General features: G+C 42.3%; 1 protein-coding gene and 1 pseudogene across 1 annotated transcript in view; one reads left to right on the top strand and one right to left on the bottom strand.

Annotated features, from left to right (window-relative positions):
• The window catches only part of LOC101596163, a 34,398-nt pseudogene extending 8,809 nt beyond the window's left edge, over positions 1-25,589 (bottom strand).
• Positions 25,590-25,606: 17 nt separating this feature from the next.
• Positions 25,607-27,769, top strand: part of Rngtt (RNA guanylyltransferase and 5'-phosphatase) — a 186,883-nt gene continuing 184,720 nt past the window's right edge. Inside the window, exon 1 of the mRNA XM_004667307.3 lies at positions 25,607-25,770. Coding sequence (XP_004667364.1) covers positions 25,707-25,770 — 64 coding nt within the window. The 5' untranslated portion in view covers positions 25,607-25,706. The remainder of the gene's footprint in view (positions 25,771-27,769) is intronic.

Raw genomic sequence — 27,769 nt, 5'->3', positions numbered from 1 at the left:
GGCATGGTGGTACATGCCTCCAACACTCGGGAGGCAGAAGTAGGAGGATCACCAGGCTACCCTGAGACTACATAGTGAATTTCAGGTCAGCTTGGGCTACAGCAAGACCCTACCACAAAAAAACAGACAATAAAACAAAACAACAACAAAAAACTACATTGAGATGCTCTCTTCTTTCATCCAGAATGACAGTTATTAAGAAAACAAATAACAAATGCTAGAAAGGATGTGAGCAAAAAGCAACCTTTATACACTATTAATGGAAAGGTCCATTATTCCAGCCATTATGGAAGTCAATATGGAGGTTTCTCAAAAAACTAAAATTAGGGCTGGAGAGATGGCTTAGCAGTTAAGGTGCTTGCCTGCAAAGCCAAAGATTCAACTTCCTAGGACCCACGGAAGCCAGATGCACAAGGTAGCACATGCATCTGGGGTTCGTTTGCAGCAGCTAGAGGCCCTGACATGCCCATTCTCTATCTGCCTCTTCCCCCCACCAATAAAATAAATAAAATATTTTTTAAAACTTGAAAATAGATTTTCTGTATGATTCAACTGTATTATCCCTGGGCATTCACCCAAAGGATCCAAGTCAACATATCACAGAAATACTTATCAATATCAATGATATTGATATTAAATGATATTAAAATATCAATATTATTCATAATAGCTAAGTCATAGAACCAACCCAAGTATTGAGCAACAAAAGATAAATTAAACATGGTATATAGTCTCTCAGAAGTGCCTGACCACCTGGGAACCTCCAGCTGCTGGTGAGTTTCCCTTTGGCTGGCTGAAGCAAGGGGAGAACCCAGTAGCCCTTACTCTCCACATGGGCTCATTATCCCCTCCAGCACCCCACATGACAGGAGTTTCTTGAACTTTCTTTTCTTTTTCTTTTTTTTCTAAATTTTTTATTTACTTATTTACCATGCAGAGATTGAGAGAGATAGAGAAAAGAGAGACAGACAGAGAGAGAATGGGCACGCCAGGGCCTGTAGCCACTGCAAATGAACTCCAGATGCAAGTGCCCCTTGTGCATTTGGCTTATGTGGGTCCTGGGGAATTGAACCTGGGTCCTTTGGCTTTGCAGGCAAATGCCTTACCACTAAGCCATCTCTCCAGCCCATGAACTTTCTTTTCTTTCTTTTCACTCCATAGTTTTCCCAGGCCCTCTGCATAGGATCTCTAGCTACATGGTTGCCTTTCCTTGACTCTGTACTTCCCTCAAGAAATATAATTTAATAATTTAAAAATGTGGTAACATACAAAATGTAACTTTTTAAATGTATTTATTTATTTGAGAAAGAGAGAGAGAGAGAGAGAGAGAGAGGCAGATAGAGAATGGGCATTCCAGGGCCTCCAGCCACTGCAAACGAACTCCAGACACATATGCCACCTTGTGCATCTGGCTTACGTAGGTCCTGGTGAATTGAACTGGGGTCCTTTAGCTTTGCAGGCAAGTGCCTTAACCTCTAAGCCATTTCTCCAGCCCCAAAATGTAACTTTTTCAGACATAAGAACAAAGTTATTAGTTATGAAGGCTCCTGAGGTAACTTAAAACAATCAGACTATTATCTCTGCTGTTGGTTGCTCCCCAGAACTATAATATGAGATACTATTGCTAAGATACCACAAACTTTGGTTGCAGGACATAGAGAAAACAAGCTAAAACTGAACTGGATGCTCCCTCCATGCTGGCTGGCATTCACAGTGCCAGAAGGCCCTATGCAGGCTGCTGTGGACCCTGTATACTACATTTCTGATTAGCTTGGCCGGTTGTGCCCAATCGTGCAATAGTGTCATGATTATCGAGGAATCTGCTTTCTGATTGGATTTGAAGCCTGATCCACAAGAGGGAATCCACATCTGATACTGCAAACCTAGTAAAGTGTATGGCTAGGGAGGCCATCAGCCCTGGTGGAAAAGCTACTGCTGGTTCTTAGTTAAACAGACATGATGAGCCTGCTGAATTGCCTTCTTCTAAATACTTTTATGTTTATAAACTAGTGCTATTGACAACTTTGGTTAAAGAAGCATCTTTTTGCAAGGGGTAGCAGTTAGTGCAGAGATTTATAATAGGCCAAAGTGCTAAGAATAAATAACTGTTGTATGCTCAGTCCTAAATGGGGCACCTTTAGCACTCCTCCAAGGCTCAGGAAACATCACACAAGAAGAAATGGAAAGAATGCTAGAGCCAGAGGGTAGAGTGTTGTAGAATTCTGTTCTCAGGGCAAGATATAGCCATTGCACTCTAGAATTCTTAGCACCTGAGATTACCTGCATAAGATCTGCACAAAATTGGTCAGTCAACATCCCATCATGGGGTGAGGGGTGAAATGTCCATGATGCTCCACTGGGCCCCAAGGATTTAGAGTTTGCTAGGGGGAGACATTTTCTTTAGTGGTGTAGCCACTGATAAGTTGCCAATGATAACTTGTTACACATGCTCCAGATAGATAGATAGATAGATAGATAGATAGATAGATAGATAGATAGAGATAGATTTTTTTTTTTGTTTTTTTGAGGTAGGGGTTCACTCTAGCTCAGGCTGACCTGGAATTCACTCTGCATTCTCAGGGTGGCCTTGAACTCAGTGATCCTCCTACCTCTGCCTCCTGAGTGCTGGGATTAAAAGCGTGTGCCACCATGCCTGGCTCCATGCTCCATAATTGAACTCGTTGGCTCACCAAAATAATAATAATGCTGGGCTCCATGCTCCACAATTGAACTCGTTGGCTCACCAAAATAATAATAATGCTGGGCTCCATGCTCCACAATTGAACTCATTGGTTCACCAAAATAATAATAATGCTGGGCTCCATGCTCCACAATTGAACTCATTGGTTCATCAAAATAATAATAATGCTGGGCTCCATGCTCCACAATTGAACTCATTGGTTCACCAAAATAATAATAATGCTGGGCTCCATGCTCCACAATTGAACTCATTGGTTCACTAAAATAATAATAATGCTGGGCTCCATGCTCCACAATTGAACTCATTGGTTCACCAAAATAATAATGCTGGGCTCCATGCTCCATAATTGAACTCATTGGTTCACCAAAATAATAATAATGCTGGGCGTGGTGGCACACGCCTTTAATCCCAGCACTCAGGAGGCAGAGGTAGGAGGATCACTGAGTTCAAGGCCACCCTGAGAATGCAGAGTGAATTCCAGGTCAGCCTGAGCTAGAGTGAACCCCTACCTTGAAAAACAAATAATAATAATAATAATAATAGTATTAATAATAAATAAGTAAATAAAAACCAAAAATGTAGAAATGGAACTGTTTTGAAAGAGGAAGAGTTCAATGGGAGGAGGAAAGGAACAAGAAAGGGTAATGAGGGGAGACTATGATCAACATATAATATACACATGTATGAAAATAAAATTAAACAAACTAAACAAACAAACAAACAAAAAAGATTTCTGGGAAGATTGCCCTTGACCTCAGACACCTGATGTCAAGATTAAATGGCTAGACCAGCCACCCATCCAGAGGACTCACATAAAATATCCTGACCTGGGTCATGGGGTGGGTTTCTCAATCCCCCCTTTGCTTCCCTAGGCAAGAGTTCTGTATTCTTTACTTCTCTTCCTCCCCTTCTCTTAAAGCTCTCCCTCCTAAATCTCAAAGTTATAATAAAATCTTTCTGAACCTTATCCTCTGGTCTATGGATTTATTCATTGAATTCATAAGATAAGAATCCAGGGACTCACCCAAGTTACTGGTGCTTTGGCATATACTGGTGCATTGGCAAAGGAAACCTAACATTCTTACATTACTTCTGCTTCTTACTGGAGAGCTCTGAGCAAATCATTGAGCTTGTTTCCTCACTGATAAAGTGGAGATGATAGTGACACCTACTTTACACAACTATGACTTGTTAGCTCACATCTGATAATCTCAGAACCAAATTAGATAAAAATTAGATGGGGAGGTAATATGATGGAGAATGGAATTTCAAAGGGGAAAGTGGGGGGGAGGGAGGGAATTACCATGGGATATTTTTTTTATAATCATGGAAATGCTAAAAAAATTTAAAAAAAAAGAATTAGATAAGTTACTCTCTCTGAAAACCTTTATGTTTTGACAGTAATTGTGTATCCCTTTCTTTAGAAAAAGATATTTTTAGGGCTGGAGAGATTGCTTAGTGGTTAAGGCACTTGCCTGCGAAGGCTAAAGACCCAGTTTTGATTTTCCAAATCCCATGCAAGCCAGATGCACATGGTGGCACAGTGCATGTATCTGAAGTTCGTTTGCAGTGGCTAGAGGCCCTGGTGTGCCCATTCTCTCTCTCTCTCTTTCTCTGTGTCTAATAAATAAATAATAAAAATTAAAAAGACTTTTAAAGTCAGGTGTGGTGGTGCACGCCTTTAATCCTAGCACTTGGGAGGCAGAGGTAGGAGGACTACCATGAGTTCAAGGCCACTCTGAGACTACATAGTGAATTCCAGGTCAGCCTGAGCTACAGTGAGACCCTACGTCAAACCCCCCTGCAAAAAAAATTTTTTTTTTTTTATTTAAATTTTTTATTTATTTATTTGAGAGTGACAGACAGAGAGAAAGACAGATAGAGGGAGAGAGAGGGAATGGGCGCGCCAGGGCTTCCAGCCTCTGCAAACGAACTCCAGACGCGTGCGCCCCCTTGTGCTAACGTGGGACCTGGGGAACCGAGCCTTGAACCGGGGTCCTTAGGCTTCACAGGCAAGCGCTAAACCGCTAAGCCATCTCTCCAGCCCCAAAAAAATATTTATTTGTAAGCAGAGAGAGAGATAGAAGAGAGACAGGCAGAGAGAATAGGCATACCAAGGCCTCCAGTCACTGCAAATGACCTCCCAGCTGCATGCACCACTTTATGTGGGAACTGGAAAGTCAACTCTGGTCATTAGGTGATCAAGCAAGTGCCTTAGCCATTAAGTCATCTCTCTATACCATGTTTTTCCTTAAAAAAAAAAATAAAGTTTTTTTTGTTATTGTTTATTTTCTTATTTGAGAGCGACAGAAAGAAGCAGAGAGAGAGACAGAGAATGGGCCTCCAGCCACTGCAAATGAACTCCAGATGCATGTGCCACCCTGTGCATCTGGCTTACGTGGGGACTGGGGAAACGAGCCTCGAGCCGGGGTCCTTAGGCTTCACAGGCAAGCACTTAACCGCTAAGACATCTCTCCAGTCCCCCATGTTTTTCCTTTTAACATGTAATATTCTGATGACATGCTGATGTACTCTCGACAGTACAGTACCATGGTAGTCATGATTACTTCATTGCTGGTACATTAGGCTGACCTATGTTACTATAAATTTGGTGATGAGGCTAAATCCAACATTTGGTACAAACACAGAGAATGGAAGAATGTGACCTACTTTCTAGGTTCCCAAACAGTGAGAGGTTGGATTCCCTGCCTTTTAGCTCCATCTAGTGGAGGTACATGAGCTACGTGATTCAGTTTTCAGTTGTACGGAAATTATGGAGAGCTTGTCCTCCCCCTTCCCCCCCCTCCCCGAGGTAGAGTCTCACTCTAGCCAAGGCTGACCTGGAATTCACTATTCTCCTGCCTCTGTCTCCCGAGTGCTGGGATTAAAGGCATGTGCCACTACGCCTGGCTAGCTTGGTTTTAAAAACATATTTTATTTGTGGGCTGCAGAGATGGCTTAGCAGTTAAGGCGCATGCTTATGAAGACTAAGGACCCAGGTTCTATTTTCCAGGTCCCACGTAAGCCAGCTGCATAAAGGTCCTGGCATGCTTATTCTCTCTCTCTCTCCCTCTCTTTGTCTCAAGTAAATAAATAAATACATATTTTATTCATTTCAGGAGAGAGAGAGAATATGGGTGCACCATGGCCTCTAGCCACTGCAAATGAACTCCAGATGCATGCACCACCTTGTATACTTGGCTATATATGGGTACTAGGGAATTGAACCTAGGGCCTTAGATTTGTAGGCAAGTGCCTTAACAGATAAGACATCCCTCCAGTCAATAGCTTGTTTTTTTTTTTTTTTAAATTATATTTTATTTGAGAGAGAGAAAGAAAGAGGCAGAGAGATGGCGAGAGAGAGAGAGAGAGAGAGAGAAAGAAAGAAAAGAAGAGAATGGGGGTACCAGGGTCTCCAGCCACTGCAAACAAACTCCAGATGCACGTACTCCCTGGTGTATCTGGCTTACGTGGGTCCTGGAGAATTGAACCAGGATCCTTTGGCTTTGCAGGCAAATGTCTTACCTGCTAAACCATCTCTCCAGCCCTTAGCTTATTATTATTATTATTATTATTATTATTATTGGAGGGGATTTTCAAGATAGGGTCTCACAGGCTGACCTGGAATTCACTAGGTACTCTCAGGTGGCCTTGAACTCATAACGATCCTCCTACCTCTGCCTCCAGAGTGCTGGGATTAAAGGCATGCGCCACCATGCTTGGCCCTGAGCTTGTTTTTTTGAAATGCAAACATATTCAACTTCTTACAGTTCAATATATACATTTTTGGTCCTGACTGTGGTACTTAAAGCAACGATGTGGCTGAAGTTGCAGCTAAACTGTGGTAGAGCGCTTGTCTAGCAGGCACAAAGCCCCCAGTTGACCCTCGGCATAGCACAGCTGCGTGTGGTGGTGGTGGTGCACGCCTATAATCCCAGCACTTGGAAGATGGAGGCAGCAATATCAGAAGTACACGGTAATCCTTGGTGACATAGCCTGAGCTATATTAGACCCTGTGATAAAATGAAAGTAAAATCTTTGAATTCTTGGAGCTGATTTGAAAGTTGCAGCTCTTGTATTTAGAACAGGAAGGTTGGAGTCATCATTAATGTTGCCACATTTGTTGTGTCCACTCTGTCATAGGCCCCCAAGGAATAGAGTTTTAGAAATAATCAGGCCATATGTACTAACTTAATGTTGCCTTTGAGTTAATCTATTTAGCTTAGGAAGGGATAGGACACATTTCTAGACTATAGATTTAAAACTTTCAGGCTCTGCTCCTTTGATGTGCTTTGAACCGTGATGGCTACAGGGACAACCAGCCAAAGAAGGCCTGAATAACATGGTTTCCAGCCTTCTGTCCATAGCATGCTAAAAGGCAGCAGAAAGCTGTTGAGCCTGAGGGAACCATGTCAAAGATAATGCATATTATATGATCAGATGATTAGTGACAAGGGGTCAACTTTTCCCTTGTACTTTTCTTAGAAATGTCTGAATCCTCAGAGATAGAAGTAGGGCATAGAGCCCCGAGAGTGTCATAACAAGATTTCCAACCTATTTATCAGAAAGTGAAAACAGAGTAAGATTAACTTGATTTACAGGAAATAGAGACAGAAGCTAGGCCTAGAGGCACAGACCTGTGACTATGGCTATTTGGGAGGCTGAGGTAAAAGGATCACAAGTTCAAGGTCTGTCTGGGCAACTTAGCAAAACATGTATTTTTTGTATTATTTATTTATTTGAGAGAGGGTTGGGGAGAGAGAGAATGTGTGCATCAGGGCTTCTAAGTCACTGCAAACAAACTCTAGATGCATGCTCCATCTTGTGCATCTGGCTTATGTAGGTACTGGGGAGTTGAACCTAGGTCTATAGGCTTTGTTGGCAAATGCCTTAGCTGCTAAGCCATCTCTCCAGGCCTAAAATCCCATATTAAAGAAACCATCTTAAAAAAAAACTAGAGAGGCTGCACTCTTCTCCCAAGAGATAGCCTGGGCTGGTCATTCTCAAACCTTACATCTGGTGCCATGGCTTGGATAGGAGGCTCCTGATTGCACTCTTGGGTGGCCAGACCTCCTTTCCTCTGACCAGACCACTGAGCTGCCACTGACCCTCTGAAGACTTTGGACCATCTCCGCCTGGTGCCAGCTCTCACACCCACCACAATTTGGCCTCACTCTTCTTCCCTTCTCCATCTCCTCCCTCCTTCTTGGTAAGTATTCCTCACAGGTCAGCCTCTTCTCAGGTTTATCCTTTTCTCATCTAAGCCATGTCAACATGCCAGGCTACACCCTCGCCTGCTTCTGGGCACCCCAGGTCTCAAGAAAGACACACTCAAGATACCTCGGTTCTCTCTTACTACCCAGCCTTTTGGCTTGGTTTCCCGGCTTCGAGACACTTTCCTCCTTCCTTCTCTGCTTCTGTCCTTCCATTGCCGCTTTCCTCCTTTCCTGTCTCCTCCCAGAGTCTGCACCTTCTCCCTCTCACCTGAGATAGGAATCAAGGCCTCTAAATTGGTCCCCATCACTACCCTGGCTTGTCTCATTAAGAATTTAAAACCGGGCTGGAAAGATGGCTTAGTGGTTAAGGTGCATACCTGAGAAGCCTAAGGACCCAGGTTCAATTCTCCAGGTCCCACGAAAGCTAGATGAGCTTGGTGGTGCATGCATCTGGAGTTCATTTGCAGTGGCTAGGGACCCTGGTGCACCCATTCTCATCTTCTCTCTCTCCCTCTCGCTCTGTCTCTAATCAATAATAAAAAAAAAAATTAAAACCACTGAGACTACAGGACTATATTAAGCCTTGCCCCTTAATTTTTACTGTAATATGGCTTGGCCACAATTTAAAGAAAAAAAAAAAAACTACAGAGAAAATAGAGATGCCTTTCTTTTTTAAATTTGGTACAGAATATTGAAACTAGAAGGGTCCTGTGCTTGCTAGGCAAACACTCTACCAATGAGCTACTGTCTGTCATATTCATTTTAGTATGAATATGTGCATGTATGTGTGTTCATGTATGTGAAGGTGGATGCATGCATGCTGTAGTGTATGTGTGGAGGTAGGCTGTCAGTCTTTGCCTTCCACTTGGGTTCTTTCTTCTGGGTGGGGGCAGTTCAAGGTGGGGCCTCACTCCAACTCAGACTGACCTAGAACTCATTCTGTAGCTGCTTTTGGTCAGGTACTTTCTGCAATATGAAGCTAACTGCAATAGCAAGCATTGCAACCCTGGAATGAGAATACTTTCATATTGAGACCTTGTTTCAACTTTATGTGTAAATATGAATGTAGGCCTTTAGAATTTATTGATACCTGGAGACTCTGAAGACTAGGGACTGTGGAATATTCAAATCCATCCAACATATTCAGAGTGGGCAAGAGGAGGGGGATGGAGTGATGTTGAGTTTGTTCACATTTTATTCTCCAGTCCATAGCAGTGTACAAGGAAAGGAAGTAATGTGGCAGATGATATTTTTTTGGTGGATGTTGTTTAGGTACAGGGTCTCACTATGTAGCAGATGTCGGTCTCAAACCCGTGATCTTCTTGTCGCAGCTTCCAGAGTACTGGCATGTTATATGTGTTCCATCACATTGAGCTTTGGAAGGTAATATTTTTCTTTTCATTTCTTTTCTTTCCTTTTTCTTTTTCTTTTTTAAAGATTTTATTTTTATTTATTTATTAGAGACAGGGAGAGGGAGAGAGAGAATGGGCATGTGAGGGCCTCTAGCCACTACAAACAAACTCCAGATGCATGTGCCACCATTGTGCATCTGGCTTACATGGGACCTGGAGAATCGAACCTGTACCTTAGGCTTCACAGGCAAGCACCTTAACTGCTAAGCCATCTCTCTAGCCCTTCTTTTCTTTTCTTTTTCACCTTCCTTTTTTTTCTTACTTTTATTCTTTATTTTTCTTTTCTTTTCTTTTTTCTTTCTTCATTTTTAAAAATCATTCATCTGGGCTGGTAAGATAGCTTAGCAGTTAAGGTACTTACCTGCAAAACCTAAGGAACCAGGTTTTTACCAGATGCACAAAGTATCTCTCTCTCTTTGTGTCTCTATCAGCCCCTTTCTCTCAAGTAAATAGATAAATATTTTTTAAAAACTTTAGGGACCAGGCATGGTGGTGCATGCCTTTAATCCCAGCACTTGGGAGGCAGAGGTAGGGGAGTTCAATGCCACTCTGAGACTACATAGTGAATTCCAGGTCAGCCTCGAAGAGAGTAAGACTCTACCTTGAAAAACCAAAAAAAAAAAAAAAAAAAAAAAAGAAAAGAAAACAAACCTTTAGGGGATAGAAAGATTGCTTAGTGGTTAAGGCACTTGCCTATGAAGCCTAAGGACCCAGGTTCGATTCTCCAGTACCCATGTAAGCCAGATGCATGAGGTGGCACATGCATCTGGAGTTCACTTGCAGTGGCTAAAGGCCCTGGTGTTACCATTTTTTTTCTCTCTTTTTTTTTCTTGGCTTTTTTTTTGTTGCCATTCTTTTTCTCTATCTGTCTCTTCCTCTTTCTCTCCCTCAAATAAATAAACTCTTAAAAAATACTTTAAAAAGAAAATTTATTCATGTTGACATGGACTTGGGAGAATAGCTTTCAAAGCCCAAATGCTGAGCTCTGATAGCTCAGAGATTTTATAGACAGTATAGCAGGCAGTCTGATATCAACTTAAATTCATTTATTGGGTTTTCAAGGTAGGATCTTGCTGTAGCCCAGGCTGACCTGGAATTCCCTATGTAGTCTCAGGGTGGCTTTGAACTCTCAGTTATCATCCTACCTCTGTCTCCCGAGTACTGGGATTAAAGGCATGAGCCACCATGCCTAGTCCACTTGAATTCTTTACACTATTGGTGGGTTAAACTTCTAGGCTATGTGGCTAGGGGCACAGGCAGGAAGCAGTAAGTGACTGGCAGAAGCAAAACAATAAACTGTTAGCTCAGGTGAGGGGGATTACCCATAGTTTGGTCTTCTAAGATATCAGAATGACCCAGGATGACACTCAGTGACACAGTTATGTTGGGTTATGATAAGAATAAGACAAGGTGAGCTGGGTGTGGTGGCACACACCTTTAATCCTAGTACTCGGGAGGCAGAGATAGGAGGATTGCCATGAGTTTGAGACCACCCTGAGACTACATAGTGAATTCCAGGTCAGCCTGAGCTAGAGTGAGACCCTACCTCAAAAAAACAAAAACAAACAAACAAACAAACAAAAAAAGACAAGGTAATTTACATTCCTTTTTCTGGTTTTGTTTTTTAATTTTTAAATTTTTATTAATATTTTCCATGATTTAAAAAAAATTCCCATGGTAATTCCCTCCCTCCCCCCGACACTTTCCCCTTTGAAATTCCATTCTCTATCATATTACCTCCCCATCAGGATCACAGAAGATTACTCAAGACAAATTTTAAAAGCCAGAAGGGCTTGGATTGATATATTCCAAATTCTGAAAGATAACAACTGCCAGCCAAGGTTACTTTGTCCTGCAAAGCTATCCATTCAAATAGATGGAGAAATAAGGACATTGCACAACAAAAGCAGGCTAAAAATATTTGAATACAAAACCAGTTCTATAGAAAATACATGAAAGGATCCTCCATACTGAAGAGAAAGAAAAGCATACATATAAGGAACCTGGAAAAACCAAACAATACTCAAATAATAGTTAATACCAGAGAGCAAAGGTAAAACTGGAAAGAACTACAAAAAAATGGCAAAAATAAATACATACCTTTCAATAATATCTCTTAATATCAACAGCCTCAATGTCCCAACCAAAAGACAGGTTTGCAGACTGGGCTAAACAGCAAGCTCCTTCAATTTGTTGCCTCCAAGAAACTCACCTTTCTACAAAGGATGGGCATTTTCTTAGGGTGAAAGGTTGGAAAATGGTATTTCAAGCAAATGGGCCTAGAAAACAAGCAGAAGTTGCTATCCTAGACTTCAGTCCAATATTAGTTAGGAAAGATAAGGAAGGTCACTTTATATTGATTAAAGGCACACTCCAACAGGAGGACATTACAACCCTAATCATATATGCACCGAACATGGGGGCTCCCAACTTCATCTAACAAATGCTATTAGAACTAAGGTAACAGATAACACCAAACACAGATAACACAGATACAAACCAAACAGTTGTAGTGGGTGACTTCAACACCCCACTCTCATCAATTGACAGGTCATCACAGCAAAAAATAAACAGAGAAGCATCTGGGTTTAATGAGGTCATAGAACAAATGGATCTAACAGATATATACAGGACATTTCACCCAAACTCTGCAGAATAAACATTCTTTTCAGCAGCACATGGAACATTCCTTAAAATAGACCATATATTAGGACACAAAGCAAATCTTAATAAATACAGGAAAATTGAAATAATTCCCTGCATTCTATCTGACCACAGTGTAATCAAAGTACAAATCATTAGTAAGAAAAGCTCTAGAGCATACACAAAATCATGGGAACTAAACAATACACTGCTAAATGAAGAATAGCTCAATGAAGAATCAAAAAGGAAATAAAAAAATTCAGAGTCAAATGATGAGAACACAACATACCAAAACCTTTGGGACACAATGAAGGTAGTACCTATGTTAAGAAATTAGAAAGGTCTCAAGTAAATGACCTAATGCTTCACTTTAAAGCCTTGGAAAAAGAAGAACAAGGCAAACCGAAAGGAGAAGGGAATGCACATAGAACCGTTAATATAGTTTCAATGGTCAGTAGAGTGACACATAAAGGCATCCTTTTTGATATATATTCCAGTTTATAAAGAGTGTGTGGGTGGAGTAATAGTCATTATCTCCATCAGGAGAGTTGAATATCCAGTGACCTTCACTGATAGCCATGTCATCTAAGGAAAGTGATTATTTAGGATTCTCCCATGTAACAAAGCCTAAGGACTCCAGTTTGAAGCTTGATTCCCTAGGACCCATGTAAGCCAGATGCACAAGGGGGCGCATGTGTCTGGAGTTCATTTTCAGTGGGTGGAGGCTCTGGTACATTCATTCTCTCTCTCTCTCTCTTTATCTCTCTGTCTGTCTGTCACTCTGAAATAAATAATTTTTTTTTTAAAAACCAGAGGGATCCATAATATGTGCTCAGTACACACTACAAAAAGGTATGGGGATTGTAGTAGTCAGCTTCAAGTTGATGGAATGAACTTCCAAACCAGACAAAGTTATGGAGGAAGGGATATTTATTGAAGCAGATCCAGGGGAAGTTCCATAACAGCAGAAGAAGCTGGCCTGCTTTCACAAATCCAAGCTGAGACAGAAAAAGCCACAAACCACCACAAGCAAGCATACTACAGGAAATTCCAGGCAAAGTTCAAGCACTTATCATATCTAGGTGTGGAAGCAGTAGAATATTGAAAATTTTGATTTTTTTGTGTTTGTTTTTTCAAGGTAGGGCCTCACTCTAGGTCAGGATGACCTGGAACTCACTCTGTAGGCCCAAGCTGGCCTTGAACTCACAACAATCCTCCTACCTCTGCCTCTTGAGTGCTGGGATTAAAGGTGTGTACCACCATACCTGATTTTTATTGTAGGAGAGTTGATTCATTGTAAATAGGGCAATAATCAGGCATTTTCTAGTGGAGTAACTCTCCCCCACTTTTTTTCCCCAAATTTATTTATTTACTAGAGAGAGGTGGGGCAGATAGAGAGATTAGGCACACCATGGCCTTTAGCAGTTGCTGCAAATAAATTCCAGACACATGTGCTACCTGCGCATCTGGCTTATGTGGGTCCCAGGGAATCGAACCTGAGTCATTGGCTTTGCAGGCAAGCACCTTAATAACTAAGCCATCTCTCCAGCCCCAATTTTTGTTTTTTAAGGGACAATTTTTTTGAGGTAGGTCTCATTCTAGCCAAGGTTGACCTGGAACTCACTCTGTAGTCCAAGGCTGTAATTGAACTCAGAGTGATTATCCTATTTTTGCCTCCCAAGTGCTGGGATTAAAGGTGTGTGCCACCACACCCAGCCAAAGGAACAAATTTAAGAGGCCATTGGCATGCTTGACCTTAGGAGTTATAAGTTATTCTAGATTTATGTTGTATTTTTCATTCTTATAAGAATTTAGACAGGGGCCCTAAAGCAATATGTAGGGCTTATATCAGCTTTGATGGTGTGAGGAACTCCCATGATAGCAAATCATTATAAGAGAGGGAGCTGTAGAAGTTTAACATTTTCACCAGTTTGTAGAAAGGCCTAAATATAGCTAGGGAAAGTATCTCTAATAACATGAATGCATTTTAATTTTCCAAAGACTTGATAATGAGTAACATCCATTTGCCAGATCTGGTTAGATGTAAGACTTCTGCGGTTAATGCCATGAGGGAAAGTAATAGGAAAGAATGTGTTTGACAAATAGGACAAGAATAGACAATTTGTTTAGTCTTGTAAGGGAATATGAAAATATTTATGATAATTTATGATAATAAATAATATTTATGATAATAAATAAATAATATTTAATCCAGCAGATTGATGAAAAAGCTGGTATGAGGGCAATGCATCAGAGAAAACTCAATTAACTAAATAACATTGTCTTTACCAAAAATAAGAAGACCAGGAAGAGAAGAGTGACTATGAAGTGCCCAATAAAGAAGGAATGGTGTCTGAGTGAGAGTTTGAATGGAAATGAAAGTTTGTAGTGAAGTCTTGTCTGTCTGTGTGTTAAAGCAGCAGGGTAAAGGTGAGGAGTAATATTAGCAATACAAAGTGAGTCTGTGATCATGTCTGGAGAAAATTTCAAGACAAGGAGAGCTGCAGCAAGTTCAGTCCACTGAGTTGTGGGCTGAGGAAGGGTGCTTGTTTATCTTGCCAGTTAATAACTCCTTTTTGGGTCTTCCTGAACCTATTAATAAAAAGTTAAGGCACCCTTTACAGGATGGGGAGAAATAAAGCATGTGAAGAAAACATTAAGCTGGTTGAGCACAGAAATGCATTTATCTTGGGGTAAGGAGTACACAAAAGAGCCCATGTAGTTGTGGACAGCAATTGGCAAAGGTTCTGAAAGTAGAAGCACGGTTTCTGTTCCTTTCTTCTCTTGTATCAGTGCCCTGCACCAGCATCAGCAAAGGAGGTGTAGCTGCTGCTGGAGGCCTGTGGTGGCAGTACTCACAGTGGTGGTGGTGATTCTGGAATGCTCCGCCTACAGAAGAGGCTGTGTCTCCAGTTCTGGTGGCAGTGGCTCTGTGGGCACCGTCTATTCTTTGGGGTGCCTGCCACTAATGATGGTGATTTAAGAGATTGGGTGGTGTTTCAGGTGCTGAGGACCTTTCATTTGCCAGTCTGATGGCCTATAAAGAATGTGAAGCCAACAATCTTGCTTAGTACACTCTTTAGGTGGGTCCTGTTTTGTTGGTGGGATTGAATTTGAATATCTCCTAGTGTTAGGTTTCTCATGAAATGATTTGATAGCATGAGGACATAGATTCTAAATGTGGGGATGAGAAATGTTAACTAGATCTATAGCCTGTTTGAGCCATGGTACTATGCATTCCCAGTCTTCCATATCAAAACACTCATTGTGATACTCAAACGGCTTTGCTAGCATATGTTAAAAATTTTGATTTTTATTGCTGAAGACTCCACATACTTGGGCTGCAAGGCCACTGAGAAATCCTGCTGGAACTGAGCTGATAACCTCCTCCATGTAGACCAGCTGACAGAAAGCTGGAAGAAACCATTCTACATGTAGTTAAATGGGAGAAAGGGACACCACCAGTGAAGATACTCAACAGTGGACACTGCAAGCCTTATAATTGGCCAGCCAGCCCAAACGAGCCAACGGGTGCAATAGTGGCATGTCTGTCATGGTAGAAATCAACTGCCCTCCAATTGGACTGGAGGCCTGATCCTTGGGGGGAAACACATCCCTGATAATGAAAACTTAAAACAGGGGTAGTCATGAGCCCTAGGGGTGTAACATCTGCTGATGTCTGGAAAAATGTATATACTATGCTTGTCAAACTGCCCAGTAAGCACTTCTCTTAATATATCTACCCTTATATTAACACTACTCTCACTTTGGGTAGAGAATCTTCTCTTTTCAGATGGTAGTGCCTTTGGGATGACTCAGAAGGTATCATAGTGCTGGAAAGAAGTGACTGGAGTACTGAGTAACATCTCAATCACACCTTCCAAGGATCAGGGTCTAATGTGGAAAAGATGGCAAAAAGAATGTAAGAGCCAAAGGAAGGGTAGGACTCCTTACAACATGCTCCCTCCAGACATAAAATGGCCTGGATATCCATGACCTTATAGTGCCTGACACTACCTACACAAGACCATCATAAGAGGAGGAAAAGATCATGACATCAAAATAAAAGAGAGACTGATTGAGATGGGGAGAGGATATGATGGAGAATGGAATTTCAAAGGAGAAAGTGGGGGGAGGGGAGGGAAGGTATTACCATGGGATACTTTTTATAATCATGGAAAATGTTAATAAAAATTGAGAAAAAAATTTTGATTTTGATCAGAAACTTTACAACCATTAATTTGTAGAAGCATAGATAGCTGTTTTTGGTGAACTTATTGATGTAGTGAGGCTCCCATTATAATGGTTATATCACAAGTGAAAGCCCAAGTTAGAAAAGATCATAAAGGAATGAACCAGAGAGAAGACTGCCTAATTAGAGAGGGACCATTCCATCCTGGATATCAGAGTGTCTGTAGTTCCTACCTAAATGAGTGGAAGCATCCTGATCCTTTAGCTGGGTTTGAGGAATAGTGAGTTACTCTGTGATCTCATTCTTTAGGTCCCTGTTTCCTGTGAGAGTTGGCAAAGTCACAGAAAAGAGATCTCTCAGACAACCAAAATTGTCTTTGAACTACTTCACAGGGTAGAAACTCCAGGAGGAAGAATCACACAGCCCAGAGGGGTGCTTGTTTTCTCATTAGAAAAAATACATATTTATTTTCAAGATTATAGATAAAATGCTTAAGTAGAGGTGGCTAATTAAGGCATTAAAGTGAGTACATCTCAGGGAAGGCATATCTGTCTCATGTTAAGGTTATAGATAGAAATGTTTGGGTAGGGCTGGAGAGATGGTTACTTGATCAGTGGTTAAGGCACTTGCTTGCAATGCCTAATGACCCAGGTCCAATTCCCTGAGTGTCCACATAAAGCTAGATACCTAAAGTGGTGCATTCATCTGGAGTTCATAGAGACCCTGGTGCACCCATTCTAATGTTCTCGCTCCCCATCTCCTTGCAAATAAATATATTTTAAAAGTTTGGGCAGTAGGCAACTAACTAGGGAAGTTAAAGTGTACATCTGGTGATTATTTCTTTGTTTTTTTTTTTTTTGGTTTTTCGAGGTAGGGTCTCACTCTGGCCCAGACTGACCTGGAATTCACTATGGAGTCTCAGGGTGGCCTTGAACTCATGGCGATCCTCCTACCGCTGCCTCCCGAGTGCTGGGATTAAAGGCGTGCGCCACCACGCCCGGCTATTGGTGATTATTTCTAAAAGCTAATCATCAAGTTTATACTTGAAACAGAGTATGAACAGCCTATCTAGGAAAATATCAGAGAGGAGTTAGACTTGCCAGTTTTTCATGTGGAGGTAGCAGAGATTGTGGTTGATGTGTCAGCTTTTTAAACAGAACAGAACAGAACAGCAGAGAGTATATGAAGACAGCATATATAAGGTTATAAGATATACAGCTGTAGATTAGGCCTGTGCCAGCAAAGCAAGTGCAGAGTGGGTTAAAGCTCAACTTTGAATCCCAACATATCTGGTAGCACAAAAACCTCAGAGTGCCCAAGCAATCCTGAGCTGGAGGTTTCACCATAATTGATTTTAAGATATATTGCAGAGCCAGGAGTGGTGGCACACGCCTTTAATTGCAGCACTCTGGAGGCTGAGGTAGGAGGACTGCTGTGAGTTCGAGGCCTCCCTGAGACTACATAGTGAATTCCAGGTCAGCCTGGACTAGGGTAAAACCCCACCTGGGGGTGGGTGGGGAGGAAGAGGTATTGCAAAGCCATAGTAACAATCACAGCACAGTAATGGCACAAAAACATACAAGTAGACCAATGGAATAGAAGAGAATCCAGATCTAAACCCAGATAGCTACAGCCACCTGTTTCTTTTCTTTCTTTTTCTTTTTCTTTTTTTTTTTCTTTTTGAAGTAGGGTCTCACTGTAGCTCAAGCTGACCTGGAATTAGTATCAGGTTGGCCTTGAACTTGAGGCAATCCTCCTGTCTCCCAAGTGCTGAGATTAAAGGTGTGTGCCACTACACTCGACTCTACTTACTATTTATTTATTTGTTTGGGGAGATAGAAAATGGGAATGGATGCGCCAGGGCCTCTAGCCATGGCAAATCAACTCCAGTGACATGTACCACTTTGTGCATCTGGCTTTACATGGGTCAATGGGGAATCTAACCTGAGTCAAGCCCTATCTTCTGAGCCATCTCTCCAGTCCAGTCATCTGAATTTTTACTAAAATGCCAAAAATACTTACTGGAAAACAGACATCTTTTTAAAACAAATGTTAGAAAAATTGGATAGCTCCTATAGAAGAATGAAACTTGATCCTTATCTCTCTTCATGCACAAGCATTGATTCCAAATGGATCAAATACTTTGAGGTCAGACCTAAGACAGCCAGAGGAAAAAGTGGGGGAAACAATTTATCATAAGACATAGTAGGTAAGGACTTTCTCAATAGGACTCCAGTCTCTTAGGAAATAAGGCCAATTATGAACCAACTGGACCTCATGAAAAAGACAATTAAGTGCTAGAGAAATGGCTTAACGGTTAAGGCATTGCCTGTGAAGCCAAAAGACTGAGGTTTGATTCCACAGTACCCACATAAGCTAGATGGACAAGGTAGCACATGCATCTGGAGTTTGTTTATAGTGGCTGAAGGCCTTGGCGTGCCAATTCTCTCTCTCTCTTGTTCCCTCCTTCTACCTCCCTCTCAAGGAAATAATATAAAATAAAATAAGACATTCAAGCAAAGAGGCAACCTACAGAATGGGAGAAAATCTTTGGCAGCTATACATCTGACAAAGGATTAATAAACAGGGCGTGGTGGCGCACGCCTTTAATCCCAGCACTCGGGAGGCCGAGGTAGGAGGATCACCATGAGTTTGAGGCCACCCTGAGAGTACTTAGTGAATTCCAGGTCATCCTGAGCCACAGTAAGACCCTACCTCAAAAAACCAAAAAAAAAAAAAACCAAAAAAAAAAAAAAAAAAGGATTAATATCTAGGATATAGAAACAACTAAAAATACTAAATAATAAGAAATCAATCAACCAAATCAAAAATTGGGCTTTAAAGCTAAACATGGTGGTGCACACCTTTAATCCTAGCACTTGGAAGGTCAACATAGGAGGATTACTATGAGTTTGAGGCCACCCCGAAACTAGGTCAGGCTGGGCTAGAGCAAGACCCTGCCTCCAAAAATAAATAAATAAAACAAGAAAAGGCTATAGAACTGAATAGAGAGTTCTCAATAGAAGAAATACAAATGGCCAATAAATATAATTTTTATTTGATTTTTATTTATTTATTTAAAGAGAGAGAGAGAGAGAGAAGCAGAATGGGCATGCCAGGGCCTCCAGCCACTGCAAATGAACTCCAGACGCGTGCACCATCTTGTGCATCTGGTTTACATGGTACTGGGAAATCAAACCTAGATCCTTTAGCTTTGCAGGCAAGTGCCTTAACCACTAAGCCATCTCTACTGCCCAACTATATTTTTTAAATGTTCAACATCTTTAGCCATCAGGGAAATGCAAGTTAAAATTACTTTGAGATTCTGGATAGTCACTGTCATCAAAAAAATCAAATGCTGGCCAGGGTGTAGGTAAAGAGGAATCCTTCTCCATTGTTGATGGTAATGTAAACTGGCTAAGCCATTATGGAAATCAGTGTGGAGGTCTATACTACTCCTGGGGATATACCCTATGGACTCTGTACTTTACTAGAGAAATATTTTCTCATTCATGTTGATTACTGCTCTATTCATGATAGCTCGCAAATAGCATGGGTCTAGTTGCTCAAATGGCGTTTTATTTTTTTATTTTATTTTTTTATCAGAGAGAGAACTGGTGTGCCAGGACTTCCAGCCTCTACACTCAAATTCTAGATGTGTGTACCACCTTGTATGCATGTGAAACCTTATGTGCTTGTTACCTTGTGTGTTTGACTTATGTGGGATCTGGAGAGTCGAACATGAGTCCTTAGGCTTTTCAGGCAAGTGCCTTAACTGATAAGCCATCTCTCTAGCCTTCAAATAGAGTTTTATTCAGATATAAAGAAAAATACATTTTTTTAGAAAAATGGATGGATCTTGAAAAGATTATATTAAGTGAAATAATCCAGGCTCAGAAAGACAAAATATCACATGTTCTCTCATATGCAGATCCTATTCTCTCCCTTTCATATGGAATATGAATAAGATTCATGTAAACCAGATGCACAAGGGGGCTTTTGCATCTGGAGTTCTGTTTGCAGTGGCTGGAGCCTTGGCACGCACATTCTCTTTCTCTCTTCCTATCTCCCTCTTTCTCTCTGTCAAATAAATAAATATTTTTTGTTCATTTTTATTTATTTATTTGAAAGTGACAAACAGAGAGAAAGAGGCAGATAGAGAGCGAGAAAAAATGGTCACACCAGGGCCTCCAGCCACTACAAATGAATTCCAGATGTGTGTGCCCACTTGTGCATCTGGCTAACATGGGTCCTGGGGAATCAAGCCTTGAACAGGGGTCTTTAGGCTTCACAGGTAAGCACTTAACTGCTAAGCTATCTCTCCAGCCCAAATAAGTAATTTTAAAAAATAGAAAAGGACCAGGTGGGGTGGCTCACACCTATACTCTCAGCACTGGGAAGGCTAAGGTAAGAGGATCACCATGAGTTCAAGGCTAGTCTGGGCTACAGAATGAGTTCCAGGTGGGCCTAATCTAGATGAGACCTTGCCTGAAAAATAAATATGTAAATAAATAAAAAAAGTTAGCTCGGCATGGTGGTCCATGCCTTTAATCAGAGCACTTGGGAGGAAAAGGTAGGAAAGCTGTGAGTTAGAGGCTATCCTGAGAGGTTAGTTTGGGCTAGAGTGAGACTCTACCTTGAAAAACCCAAATATATATATATATTAATATATATATATATATATATATATATATATATATATATATATATATAAATATATATATATTTAAGGTGCTTGCCTAGGTTTGAATTCCCAGTACCCATGTAAAACTAGATGCACCAAGCACATGTGTCTGGAGTTTGCAGTGGCTACAGGCCCTGGCATGCCCATTCTCCTCTCTCTCTCTCTCTCTCTGTCTGTCTCTCTCTTTTTCTCAAATAAATAAATAAAATATTTTAAATAAAAATATTGAAGAGGGCTGGGCATGGTGGCACACACCTTTAGTCTCAGCAGGTGTAGGAGGGTTGCCATGAATTCCAGCCCATGCTGGGACTACAGGGTGAATTCCAGGTCAGCCTGGGCTAGAGTGAGACCTACCTTGAAACCTTACCCTACCCCCCCAAAATTGAAGAGGGACTAATTGGAAAGATGGAGTTCAGTGGAAGGGGAGAATGGAGTTCATTTGCAGTGGCTGGAGGCCCTGGCATGACCATTCTCTCTCTTTCTCACAAATAAGATACTTAAAAAAAAGAAATCAGGGCTGGAGAAAATGGTTTAGTAGTTAAGGCATTTGCCTAAGAAGCCTAAGGACCTAGGTTCAACTCACCAAAACCTATGTAAGCCAGATGCATGGTGGCACATGCATCTGGAGTCCATTTGCAGTGGCTAGAGGCCCTGGTGTACCCAATCTCCCTCATAAATAAAAAATATTTTAAAAAAGCCTTTAAGCCAGGCATGGTGGTACACGCCTTTAATCCCAGCACTTTGGGAGGCAAAGGTAGGTGAACCGTGAGTTCAAGGCCAGCCTGAGACTATATAGTGAATTCCAGGTCAGCCTGGGCTATAGCAAGACCCTGCCTTGAAATCCCCCCCCCCAAAAAAAAAAAAAAAAACTTAAAAGAGCTCATGGAGTTTTTTTTTTTTTAAAAGTGGTTTGGATTGGAAGCCCAAAAAATCTCAAATAGCCAAAATAATTTCGAGCAACAAAAATAAGTCTGGTGGTGGCTGAAGGGATGGCTTAGCAGTTAAGGCATTTGTCTGCAAAGCCAAAGGACCCAGGTTCGATTCCCCAGGGCCCACATTAGCCAGATGTACAAGGGCACATGCGTCTGGAGTTCGTTTTCAATGGCTGGAGACACTGGCGCGTCCATGCATTCTCTCTCTCTCTCCTTCTTCCTCTGTCAAATAAATAAATGTATTTAAAAAAAGGCTGGTGGTATCACCATACCTGATTTCAAGCTATATTACAAAGCCATAGTAACAAAAACAGCATGGTGTTGGCACAAAGACAGACATGTAGATCAATGGAACAGAATAGAGGATCCAGATGTTAATCCAGGCAGCTACAGCCACCTTATTTTTGACAAAAATGCCCCCCCCAAAAAATTCATTGGAGAAAAGAGAGCTTCTTCAACAAGTGGTAATGGAAAAATTGTATATCTATATGTACAAGGATAAAAATAGATCCTTGTCTTTCTCCATGCACAAGAATCAAGTCCAGATTATCAGGGACTTTAATATCAGACCTGAAACTCTGAAACTGCTAGAGGAAAAAGTAGGAGAACCCCTTTAACATATTGGCACAGGCAATGACTTAATATAACCCCAGTTGCTCAGGATATAAAACCACTAATCAACCACTGGGATCTCATGAAATTACAAAGCTTTTGTACAGTAAAAGACACTGTGAATAGAGCAAAGAGACAACCTACCGAATGTGAGAAAATCTTTGCCAGCTATACATCTGACAGAGGATTAATATCCAGAATATACAAAGAACTCAAAAAACAAAACAATAAGAAATCAAACAACCCAATTAAAAAATGAGCTATGGAACTAGAGTTCTCAAAAGAAGAAATACAGATGGCATATAAACATCTAAAAAAGTGTTCTAGCCGGGCGTGGTGGCGCATGCCTTTAATCCCAGCACTTGGGAGGTAGAGGTAGGAGGATCGCTGTGAGTTCAAGGCCACCCTGAGACTCCATAGTGAATTCCAGGTCAGCCTGGGCTAGAGTGAGACCCTACCCCCCCCCAAAAAAAAGTGTTCTACATCCTTAACCACCGGGAAATGCAAATTAAAACTACTTTGAGATTCCATCTCACTCCTGCCACAATGGCTATCATCAAGAAAACAAATGATGAGGGAGGGAATTACCATGGAATATGGTTTATAATTACAGAAGTTGTCAATAAAAAATTAAAATTAAGCCCCCCCCAAATAAAAAGAAAACAAATGACAATAAATGTTGGTGAGCATGTGGAAAAAGGGGAACTCTTCTATAGTGTTTGTGGGAATTTTGTCTACTACAGCCATTGTGGAAGTCAGTGTGGAGGTTCTTGAGACAGCTAAAAACTGATTTACCGTATGAACCAGCTATAGCACTCCTAGGCATATATCCTAAGGACTCTTCTCACTACCTTAGAGATACTTGCACAACCATGTTTACTGCTGCTCTATTCACAATAGCTAGGAAATGGATCCAGCCTAGATGTCCCTCAACAGATAAATGGATAATAAAGATGTGGTACATTTACACAATGGAGTTCTATTCAGCAATAAAGAAAAATGAAATTATGAAATTTGCAGGGAAATGGATGGATCTGGAAAGGATTATACTAAGAGAGGTAACCTAGGCCCAGAAAGCTCAACATTCATGTACTTTCTCATATGTGCATCCTAGCTACAAATGTTTAGACTTGTATGTGAGCTGAAACTAAAAAGCAGTAGCAGAGGCCAGTACGCTAGAAAAAGGCTATAAGGGAGGGAGAAGATGGAAGGACTTAAGGGGATGGTATTGTATATATGTAAGTAGAAGAACAGATTAAAGGGAATAGAGTGGCCTAAGAGAGGCTAGGGGAAGAGATTAAGTAAAAGCAAGGTGGGGGGAAGGGTCAATCAAAATTTAAGCTATTCTGGAGCTGGATGTGGCAGCACACACCTGTAATCCCAGCATTCAGGAGGCAGAGGCAGGAGGATCACCATGAGTTCAAGGCCACCCTGAGACTTCATAGTGAATTCTGGGACAGCCTTGGCTATAGTGAGACCCAATCTTGGAAAAACAAAAACAACAACAGCAAAAAATTCAGTAACAGGGATGGGATACTTTCCAGTGAGTTGTTGGCCAGGGAGATCCCTGTCGCCTCCAAAACATTACAGACTATTCAAGGCCCTTGGTTTCCTACCAGAAACAGATGGGTAAGACCCTATTGCTAAAGATTCTACATGCCGGGCAACAAGTTCACTGAGAAATCAAGCTGGTGCTAAGCTGAAAACCTTGGAATGAAAGCTGGAGAAAGCACTGCATGTATCCCTATGGGAGACAGAAGTCATCAGCAGCGAAAACAATGGACACTGGAAGCCTTAAGTTTGGCCAGATAGGCCAAATGACTGAACAGGTGCAATAGTGGCATGTCTGTTCTGGGGGAAACCAACTGCTCTGTAATTGGACTCTATGGGAGGAAATACATGCCTGGTACTGAAAACCTAATGAAAAGCCTATGGCAGGAGAGATCATGAGCCTTAGGGGCATAAAGCCTGCTCTTGTCTGGCTAAATGCAAATATTATGCTCACCAAACTGCTCTGTAAGCATTACACTTAATGTTCATATTCACATTATTAGCACTACTCTCACTTTTGGTTAGAGAAGCTTCTCTTTTCAGATGGTGGTGACCACAGGGATGACCCAAAAGGCAACATAGAGCTGAGAAGAAGTGATGGTGTTGTGTCTAGCACTGAAACATCTCTATCACACCCTCCAAGGCTCAGGGTCCATTGCAGAAGAGGTGGTGGAAAGAATGCAAGACTTCTACCTGCTATGTTATAGTTATTTTGTCACTATCCAGTTTTATATTTAATACTCCCCCCCACCCTCTCCAAGGTAAGGTCTCACTCTAGCTCAGGCTGACCTGGTGGAACTGACTTTGTAGTCCTCGGCTGGCCTCGAACTAACGGTGATCCTATCTGTACCTCCTGAGTGATGGGATTAAAGGCATGTGCCACCAACCTAGCTATATTTAATACTTAATATAGGCAGATAGCTAAAAAAGGACTCCTTATAGGCTGGCAATCATAAAACGCTTTAGAGTACCTCTACGGGTAAATAAAAAAAGAAACCTTATGCTTTTTTAAAAATTATTTATTTAGGGGCTGGAGAGATGGCTTAGTGATTAAGGCGCTTGCCTGCAAAGCCAAAGTACCTCGGTTCGATTTCCCAAAACCCACGTAAGCCAGATGCACAAGGGGGCACATGCATCTGGAGTTCGTTAACAGGGCTGGAAGTCGTGGCGCGCCCATTTTCTCTCTCTACCTGCCTATTTCTATCTCCCTCTCTCTCTCAAATAAATAAACAATAAAATATTTAAAAAATTATTTATTTAAACGGAGGGAGGATATGAATGGGTGCGCCAAGGCCTCTAGCCATTGCAAACGAACTCCAGAGGCAGGTGCCACCTTCTCTGCAGCCCAATACCAGCCCAGAACTCAGGGCGATCCCCTTGCTTCATCCCACCCAGTGCTTACATTGTAGGCGTGAGCCACCCCGCCAGGCTTCCCGTGCCGAGTTCAGTTTGGACGGAAAACAACGGGGTCGCGCAGCGCAGCGCGCCGCCGCTCTGGGCAGAAGCTCCGCGGCCCGCGAGCCGCTCAGCCCCAGCTCAGCGCCAGCTCGCCCCGGCCGCCTCCCCGCCGCCCACTCGCCGGAAGAGGGCGGGCCCCGGGGCGGAAGTTGCGGTGCATTGTGGGCCCGTCGGGAGCCGCGGAGCATCCTGAATGAAAGTGGCGCGCCGTCCCTGACGGCCCTCGGTTCGAAGGGAGGCGTCGGTGTGGGACGGGCTTCGGAGCCGGGGTCTTGGGTGCGGGCCGACGCGAGCTGCGCCAGGACATGGCCCACAACAAGATCCCGCCGCGGTGGCTCAACTGTCCGCGGCGCGGCCAGCCAGTGGCAGGTAGTCTGTCCCCCGGGGTCCGGGCCGGGCTGGGGCAGGTAGTCTGTCCCCCGGGGTCCGGGCCGGGCCGGGGCAGGTAGTCTGACCCCCGGGGGCCGGGCCGGGTCGGGGCAGGTAGTCTGTCCCCCGGGGGCCGGGCAGGGCCGGGCCGGGGCAGGTAGTCTGTCCCCCGCTGGGCGGGCCGGGAGGGGGGGAGGTGGGCGTCAGGGCCGCAGCTTGCCGAGCGCGGGCGGCTGTGGGTTAGTGGGTGGAACGCTGACGATGCTTGTCACTGACCTTCAGGTGGAGATGAGTCTTGTGTGGCCAACCTGAAGGATCCAGAAATAGTGGACAGTTTTTTGTTTTTGTTTTTCGAGGTAAGGTCACACTCTACCTGGAATTCACTATGTAGTCTCAGGGTGGCCTCGAACTCACGGCGATCCTCCTGCCTCTGCCTCCCGAGTGCTGGGTAGTGGACAGTTTTTCAAAGCTTATACATTTGTGCACCTTCTGGAGTTCACCCCCTCAGAAAGAGAAGTTTGTCTGAAATGGAGGAAAGAACATGGGACCGGGAGGTTTTTGGTTTTGCTTTTTAAATGACTTGTGTGGATTTTTCTGTTACTGAGTTCGACATATACTAAGCTTTATTTTTTTTATCTGATTACTTTAGTTTTGCATTGCGTCGCACATGCTAGGCAAGGATTCAACACTGAACCACGTTCTCAGCCTTTTATTTTGCTTGAGACAGGGTCTCCTAAGTTGCCCAGGCTATCCTGGAACCTGCCATCACCCTGCCTAAGCCACTGCACTACTGCCTGGCTGGCAGTAAACTTTAAAGTGTACAGTTTGATCAGTTTTTGATCCCCCCCCCACACACTAGAAAACACATAAAACTCCCTAGACAGTTCTCTGAAATAGAGTTTATGGAGACATTATAGGTGGTAGCCTCATAAGGAATGGGTTCTGCAACTATGAGTATGAAGGTTAGATAGCACTTGGAACTTTGGGGGCTGGATCCAGGAGCAAACAGCCTTTTTATAATAAAAAATCAACACATGAATTGTTTACGTCGAGTTGATCTCGGTTATAGTTAAGCAGCGCTGGGTAACACAAAGCCAGGGAAATTTTAAGGGGAAGTATTGGTTTCTTCTGGATTGGTTGAGGTTAATCTGACTTTTGTTTTGTTTTGATTTTTTTTCGAGGTGCACTTTCATTCCAGCCTAGGAATTCTGTATATAGACTCAGGTTGGCCTGGAACTCAGAACTATCCTCCTATGTCCTGAGTGCTGGAATTAGGGTCTGAAAAATTCTTTTGTAAACTATTTCAGCAACCTGGTACTTCAGTGAAGCATACATTTAGAAATATAGGACACCAAAAAAAAAAAAAAAAAAAAAAAAGAGCCAGGTGTGGTGGCTCACACCTTTAATCCCAGCACTCAGGAAGCAGAGGTAGGAGGATCATCATGAGTTCCAGGCCAGTCTGAGATTACATAGTGAATTCCAGGTCAGCCTGGACTAGAGTGAGACCCTACCACGAAAAACCAGAAGAAAAGTATATTCGTACGTACATACATACATATATATATAGAGAGAATGAGAGTGAACAGTTTTTGTTGTGGTTCAGAATGCAATGATAAACTGAGCTTTATCTTTTCCTCCATTTTTCTGACACTTATTAAATTTAAGCTACCTTAAAATTTTTCTCTTATTCTCAGAGTTTTCCCTCAACTCTGATTTTCTTTATATTATTATACTTGGGCTGGAGAGATGGCTCAGTGGTTAAGTGCTTGCCTGCGAAGCCTAAAGACCTCAGCTCGAGGCTTGATTTCACGTTAGCCAGATGCACAAGGGGTCGCAAGCGTATGGAGTTCTTTTGCAGTGGCTGGAGGCCATGGCATACCCATTCTCTCTCTCATTGCTTTCCTCTTTGTCTGTCACTCTCAAATAAATAAATAAATAAATGAACAAAAAAGCACTTAAAATATATTATTATGCTTATGGATAAAGGCCACCTGGCTTT

This window comes from Jaculus jaculus, chromosome 19 (genome assembly GCF_020740685.1).
Source record: "Jaculus jaculus isolate mJacJac1 chromosome 19, mJacJac1.mat.Y.cur, whole genome shotgun sequence".
Lineage (NCBI taxonomy): Eukaryota > Metazoa > Chordata > Mammalia > Rodentia > Dipodidae > Jaculus > Jaculus jaculus.
This window is presented reverse-complemented; position numbering and strand designations above follow the sequence as displayed.